General features: G+C 39.9%; 1 protein-coding gene across 1 annotated transcript; it reads left to right on the forward strand.

The window, feature by feature from the left end:
* The first annotated feature begins 6,104 nt into the window (after positions 1-6,104).
* Positions 6,105-7,961, forward strand: LOC100650530 (maltase A1-like). Its single transcript, XM_020864299.2, has one exon. The coding sequence runs from the start codon at positions 6,129-6,131 to the stop codon at positions 7,845-7,847; it is 1,719 nt and encodes a 572-aa protein (XP_020719958.2). The 5' UTR covers positions 6,105-6,128; the 3' UTR covers positions 7,848-7,961.
* The last annotated feature ends 338 nt before the right edge of the window (positions 7,962-8,299 follow it).

Raw genomic sequence — 8,299 nt, forward strand, 5'->3', positions numbered from 1 at the left:
ATATTTCAGGTTTTGTGCTGTCCTGATGGGCTTGTGTGTTAGTGCTTGTCCTGCTTCGTAGGGGCGGGAATAGTTTACGTTGTAGTTGTTTTCTTACTTCACATCCTTTATAGCTGGCTGGGTGGTTTCCGTTACAATTGATGCATTTAACATTTTCTATTTTTCCAGAATATGGGCAGTGTACAGTTAAGTGATTTTTTGCGCACTTGACGCAAGCTGGGCTTCTGTTGCAATAGTTTTTAGTGTGTCCGTGTTGTTGACACCGCATGCATTGAGGTATATCTTTTTTGTGTCGTGGTGGTTCAACTGTTACTATTGTGTTTAGTATTTGTTTGATATCATATATTTCCTTGTTATTGCTTCTGGGTTCAAGTTCAATTAAGAATAGTGGCAGTGGTTGCTTTGTGTCGAATCTTGTTATATTGTTTATTGTTCTTGTTTGATGTCCAATTTTAGCTAACTCATCGCTTAGTTTATGTATGTTGGTTTTAGGATGCAATCCTCTTATGACAATTTTATAGCTCCTTTCAGTTTTAAGCTGATACGTGTGGTAGATAGCATTTTTTTCTTTTAATGCTTTTATGACTTTCCTAAATGTTTCTGGTGTGTTTGTTTGTATTTTTACTTGATCCTATTTTGTTTGCTTTATTGTGTAGTTGTTTTTCTCATCTAGATTATTTAGTAGATCGATGAGCGGGTCTATTATTTGGGCCTCAACAAAGATTGGTGGTGGTTTTGTAATATGATTTGTTTGGATAGTGGTTTTATTTACGGGGTCAGCGTCCATTTCTTCCGTTAGTGAGTTGAAGGAGTTACTTAGTGGTAATTCTTGCAGCCATCGCTGCTTTTCTGTAACTGGGTTTCCTATGGCACTTATGTCTGTGGTTGTTTTGCGTTTTTTGCTAGTCTTCGCTGGCTTCCAGCTTTCGTCCTGGTAGTATCTTTCATGTTCTGAATTGCTATCTTCCTGTCCCAGATGCTCCTTTGTTTCTTCTGTCTCAATGTTAATTTGTTTGGTTTTTATATAAAATGTTTCACCTTTTGTTGCTATGTTTATAGTTGGTATCTGCATTGTTATTTTATTTCCTCCTCACTATCACTTTGCAGCACTATTACTTTGAAGCACTTTTTCGCTATTCACTTATACCTGGAGAGGACGACCGTCTAGACACGTTCGTCCTCCTCCGCTGTCCGAGCAGGAGTGATGGGGGCGAATTCTTCACAGCTAACGAAAACCCTTCAGCGTAACCGACCATCTCATTTTCCTCGCATGAGATTCTGCTGCAACCCCGACTCACGGCTTGTCTGACTCCAAGACCCGGTGTAATCAGCTGCCAGACATTGCTTCAGACTCACTTAGAACCGGCCCAACGAAATATCTCAGAACAACGACTACCAACTGTCCCTCACAAGATATAGACACGGAGCTGACCTCTCTGGTTTCAACGAAATGTAATTCCCTTACGCGAATAACTTTTTTCTCTTTCATTTAACCCCGTTGCTTTATCAGGGCCGATGCGTAGCAGCATGTACGTAAAAAGCTCTGGTTTCAACGAAATGTAATTCGTAATGTAAGGGTGATGTTTCGGACCCGTGTGTTGCAGCAATAAATGACAAATTCTAGGCGACGATCGCCGAAGGATATAATGTATATTTATTGAAATAATTCGTTGTCCCTATTATTCTAATGCAAGTAACGAATGGCAATTACTTCGCACCGTCCAATTTCAATGTTTGTTACTAAACATAACGGGGCAATGATCACGAACGAGAAATTAAATTTTTCCATTTTCACAGGGCATAGATGACATATTGCGTACTCGCGTGTGTTGCGATAATTATTCGAAGAACGTGCTTTCGTTTAACTTCATGGTATTCCAACTATGTTGATTTACCGGATGGACTGTTGCGTACTAAAAATTTAATTAGAATCGCATTGCCTGGTCGCGTGTTGTGCTTTCGATAGTAATGCATGCGCGGGCTAATTAATTTGCAGTCCCGAATGCGCGACTGTTAAGCATTACGTGTGTAACGACGCTTTCCCCTGTGCCCGAGTTCCAGCTATTCTCTTTCGTTCCCGGCAATTTGTTCAATGCCTATCGGAAAGTACAATGAGTTTTACGCATTCCACGAACCAAGGAAATAAAATATCATTTGAAAAATACATGTACAGCTTTTGGAAAAAGAAATCTATTTTAATATACATGTTAGATTTATATCTATTATCTCTCTGTTTTTTTTTTTTAACGATATAGCGTTGGTTATTAATTTTCATTTATATGATTTACCAAATGACCCGCTCAGAAGCCATACTCTGATCAACTCCATGAATGGAAAAATAAAGCAACGCGATGGTGTTTCGAGTATTTTTTAACGTTTACTTAAAAATTTTACAATTATTTATGTCATCTATGCGAATAAGCTTGTGAAAATAAATTAGTTATCGTTTTAAAAACCTTACGAAAAGATAAATATAAATAAATGCGATATGACAGATAAATATTACTTGAAAATCATATTTTGATTTCAATATATCCTTTATATTTATATTGATCGATTATATGACGTATATACCTTCTTGTTTTTTTTTTTTAATGAATATAATATAGAATTGATTATTAGCTTTTGCTTATATGATTTTTGAGATAACAATGGACGAATCTTGGTGCGTATGTTCATTGAAAAATGCTGGTCTGCGTCGAATGAAAGTCGAGTTGCAAAGGGTGGATGCAGGAAGGATAAGGAAAGGATTATCCCTTAAAAGAGTTGGGAGACAAAGTCCTATGGAGTAGCGAGCTACAACCGCGAACGAGGGCTAATAACCTAGGAAGTTAATTACGGCCGTAAACTGCAAGGGAGTTGTTTGACTATCCCTTCGCAGCAAGGGTGGCTGACATAACGTGGCCTCGTTATAACAGAGCAGCGCTAATCCTTCGTCTCGCATTGCCCTTTCGAAGCGATCGCACATCGTGAAAAACACCATCTCGCCCTGCGTGCAGCAAATCTATGGAAATTAACTCGAAACCCAGACTTAACTCTTTCCCATAATTATTTTCCATGTTCGAACTTCATTTTGTGATCTGATTCTTTAATACGTTTACCTTCTAAGTTCGTAAATTCGATCGGAGATTAAAGCTCCGATCGAACCAAGTAATTTGAGATGTTTTTATCAAACATAAGGATTCGTTGAGAAACATGTATCAATTCTAGCATAGGCTTAGTTATAATTTATTTCTAACTTAAATTCTCGAAGCTTTGATCGTAAGAGACATCGTGAATTACGAATATTAAATAAAAATTAACGCGTACGAGCCTCGCTGCGGATAAATTAACGGATGATTCTAGTTAAAGCTTCAGTTTAATAGGTGATTATAAAGCTTTCACAGAGAATACTACTTACCGCAATTATTTTGTCCTACAGGATTAATTGCAGGGATGGAAAAATGGCTAGAAAGTTTGGTATAGTTATTTCTATGGTAAATAATGAAACAGCCGCGATTAAAACACGGTCCGAAAAGAGTGAAACATGGTACTGAAGAGATTGATAACCACGAGGGAAGGACGAATGTTTACAGTATGAATAATTCATTGTTTCGGTGAAATTGCCCCCGGCACCGGTATGAACAACGAATGAATGCAGTTCGCAATAAGCCAAGAAGAAAAATACACGCAGAATTAATGCTATGGCGAAACTTTGTTCCTGTGGCGCGGTGCCGCTTCTACACGAGTACCATGTTAGTTGAGGTGATTTATCTTTGAAAACACCAGAGTATATTTAACTACGTAGTTTATTAAAATATACCCTACGTGTACATTAGTCGTATAATACACTTGTTGTCTTGATTCGTGATTACGAATAGATCGGCGCAAAGAAGTATCGGCTTAGCTGCTACTGCTCGTGTCACTCGATAACAAAGAATGCCTCGCTACCCTGTTCGCTATATTTATATCCGTCGGAGTTGACAAAAGGCGTTGGGATTTGAATTTTGAAAATGTTCTCGAAAAATCCCAACGGACGCTGTACTCTCGACCTTGTTTACGAATTTTGACTTTCCGGGTAGTCGACTCGAGGGCATATGATCACGACAAAAACGACGGATTTTGATTAACCTTCGGTAACCGCCTAAGGTTATCGGATCTATAATAAACTCATCTTTCAGTAAACACGATTTTTTGTGTAGCGGGTTCACTGGACGGAAACCGTTATGAATTTTACCGACGAGTGCCGCTACATAGCCCTTGCTTGTTGCGAAATCTACGGGCATGTATATTCCAGCGTAAATAACGAGCAGAAGTATTGCATTCAGCCATTATTATTGAGAATTTGTTCTATCCGCGTTATTAAACGACAGAGAACCATCGTAATCTCGAGCATTAATTAAGCTTAAACGAAAGTTCTAATTAAAAGAAGAAAACTTTCTTGTTTACCAGGTATAGTACGCCTCCTTGTGTACCAACTATTCGTCATTTTTCTTTCGTCTCTGGCGTTTGCCTGCAAGAAATCTACATATAGATGTTTGATGATGGAAAAAGATCACTTTTCTGACAAAAATCGGATACTGGACCGTGGTTCCGGAATCGACGCGGACCATCTTCTATTTCAGCGATGTATCGTTGGCCGCGTACCACCAAAACAATGCGCGTCAGAAAAAATTTTTGGGACCGATCCGGAAAACGTTTCCTTTATCCGTGGCGCGCGAGCCGGATTGATCGGTGAAAAAAATAGGCTGTGACTCGCTTTTTTCCCCTAGCTGAACAGCGATATCATTCAAATTTGAGGAATATTGACAGTCGGTAGGCGCTCTGGTTGATTATCTTTATGCGCGGTTTGTTTTACAAAACAACGTTGTTAATGGCATGCGTGCACACCAGAAACCGATTGAAAATTTCAGCGTTATCGAAGCTTGAAATTTTGATAAATCGTTTCGAATTCATTGCGTGGATCCAGAAAGGAAACTAGGTCACGTCACACTTTGACTTTCAAAAAGAGAAAAAAAAATTGATAAAACCCTGTCAATTCCTCGATTGACTTTCGTCCGACTCTTTATCCCCCTGTGATTAATACCGATGGCTGGTTCAGTTGCTTTTCTTTTCTTCTCAATTATGAAGAATTGTTATCAAGGGTGCCGGTTATAAAAATTCTGTTTCCAATACGATGTATGGAAATAGCTTGCACATAGAGCTTTCAATCTATTGTGACGTGCTACATTTTATAGAATGTTGTGTCATTCTTTCGTCGTTACGCGTTCTTCTCGTTGAGTATCTCTATTTGAATTTGAAACTAACGTTGTTCGCTAATAAATTTTACTCCTCTTTCTCATCTAAACAACGCGATTTCGATTACCTGTTTTGATAAATACCCGTATCGGTTCGATATCGCGGTTTAGAAAACGTATCTCCATCTGGCAAAATCGTCCAGTTTATCGATAATAATCTTTTATCATTTATATAGATTATTTAATTAATTAACATCGAGTTAATGATAGCAATTAGAACAGGATCATGGTACTTGGAAATTTTACAAGAATCACGCATTTTCGCGTCGTTAATAATCGATTTCCTGCAGATACAAAAAAGGGAGAAGATTACAGTGACGCAGAAAAATGGCGAATTTATTCGCAAAGGCGGATCTCGGGCCTTAAATTGGTCTCGGTAAAAAGAAAGTAAGAAACTGATCTGCTAGAGCTTAGCTGGCCGTATAATTAGTCGGGCCACGACAGAAACGAAAGCGGCACGCATAAATGTCTTGAACACGCAAGGTCGTGCGGTTCCAGGTGTTGATCGCCTTTCGAGTAGCTCGTCACTTCGAGGAATCTTATCGTGAACTGCATTCTGTGCAATGTACTCCACTCATTGAAAAAACTTGCTCGATCTGGAAAGTTTCTTCCTCGGGAAAAATCAGAAGGCAAAAAAATAAATTGATACAGGGTCTATGATAAAAGTCAAGTATCTATCTATCTTCTCGTTATCGTTGACAGCTACTCGAAATGTTATTATCTTTGATTGATTGAATAAAAAAATTTAACAAATGCGATTTCAGATAATCGAAGTGTACAGGTAAATAGATAATTAATATCGCCGCGTACTATAAAAGGCCGTCCGTGTTCCTTTTGGTTCAGTAGTCCATCATGTTTCGACTAACGATCACGTCGTGTTTCTTATTGGTCGCGCTAAGCGCGGCAGTAGACGTGAACTGGTACAAGAATGCCATCGTGTACCAAATCTACCCGAGGAGTTTCAAAGACAGCAACGGAGATGGTATCGGTGATTTGAACGGTATCACCAGCAAGCTGGAGCATATTAAGGACATCGGTGCCACTGCTCTCTGGCTATCACCGATTTATAAGAGTCCACAAGTTGATTTCGGCTACGACATCTCCAACTTTACCGACATCGAACCCACTTACGGAACTCTAGCGGATTTCGACAGACTGGTAGCCAAGGCCAAGTCCCTCGGGCTCAAGGTGATCCTGGACTTCGTACCTAATCATAGTTCTCCCGAGCATCCCTGGTTCAAGAAGAGTATTCAAAGGATCAAGCCGTACGACGAGTACTACGTCTGGCGCAACGCCAGGATGGTCAACGGGACCAGACAACCGCCAAACAACTGGTTGAGTAACTTCGGAGGCTCGGCTTGGGAGTGGAACAACGTCCGCAAGCAATACTATCTGCATCAGTTCGCTATAGGTCAACCAGATTTGAATTATCGCAACAAAGGTTTGGATCAAGAGATAAAGAATGTGTTCACATTCTGGATGAATCGCGGGGTCGATGGTTTCCGCATTGACGCCATCAATTTCATGTTTGAGGATATCAATTTTAGGAATGAACCGAGCGCAAACAGAACCGATATCCCTAAAGATGATTACGACAGTCTGGTCCATATTTACACATTAGATCAGAACGAAGTCTACGGAACGCTCAGCAGCTGGAGGAAGCTGATGAACGACCACTCCAACCGTACCAAATCCGATCCTAGGCTAATTCTCACGGAAGCATACACCACTCACGAACGTACCATGAAATACTACGGCGCTGGCTCCAATGTTCCCTTCAACTTTATGTTCATCACATCACTGAACAACCAATCTACCGCGATGGACTACAAAAATCTGATAGATAGTTGGGTGAAATCCGTGCCGAGTGGCAACGTGCCGAATTGGGTCGTAGGCAACCACGATAACCATCGCGTGGCGTCCAGATTCGGCACTGGACGAGCTAATATGATTATCCAAATGGCGATGGTCCTACCTGGTATAGCGGTTATTTACAACGGAGACGAAATCGGAATGGTAGACAGACCATTCACGTACAAGGAGACTGTAGATCCAGCTGGTTGCAACGCTGGTCCTAGCAGATACTTCGTGAAATCCAGAGATCCAGAAAGAACACCGTTCCAATGGGACAATACCACCAGCGCTGGATTCTCCAATAGTACGAAAACCTGGTTGCCTGTGCATCCCAATTATAAGACCTTGAACCTAGCAACTGAGAAGAAAGCAGCTAACTCCCCATATCAGCTGTTCAAACAGTTAATGAACATAAAGAAACGACCAGTAATTGCAAGGGGCTCCTTAAACGTTGCAGTATTAGATAAGCAGGTTTTGGGTATTACTCGTACTCTAGGAAGCGAAACTGTAATCGTTATGCTCAATTTCGGTAGTGAACCTGCCACTGTAAATGCTAGAGCTTCCTTGAAAGTTCCTCTTGCCATGGTAGTTCATATTGCTGATGTTGATTCCTATCCTCGTCCAGGTACCATGGTTTTCACCAATTCGATAACTATTCCTGCATCTTCCTCCGTCATATATACCTCTCCTAATATATATCGTTCCATGAATGAGTAATTTTGATTTTGCATTTCTTTACTGGTTTTAGCAACGTTGACGAATCACCTGTACCATGTTATTAATGTATTGACGATCAATTTTTAATAAACCTTATTCTATTTATTTCATTCATATGGTTGTAATTTTTTAATTGTGCAGTTCCATTTATATCTATTTCGGTGTTATTTTTCAGCAATTTTTCCATCTCTACGTAGAATTATTCGCCGATAAACCTCGGTTCGAAGTAGGCAATAAACTTCCGACGCTTCCCTGCAGCTTTTATGAAAATTTAACGAACCTCCAGCATCACAAGTAGCGAACTTCCATAATTATTTGCGCCAGAAATGGCAAAACTACGTGAATATTAAATGCAAAATCCTGTTAACAAGATCACGACTGTTTAAAACAAAGCGGTTAATTGTACATTACAATTTTTATCGCGTCGCTGTTGTACGCTCGTCCGATTAAAA

The sequence above is a fragment of the Bombus terrestris genome, chromosome 18, assembly GCF_910591885.1.
Source record: "Bombus terrestris chromosome 18, iyBomTerr1.2, whole genome shotgun sequence".
Taxonomy (NCBI): Eukaryota; Metazoa; Arthropoda; class Insecta; order Hymenoptera; family Apidae; genus Bombus; species Bombus terrestris.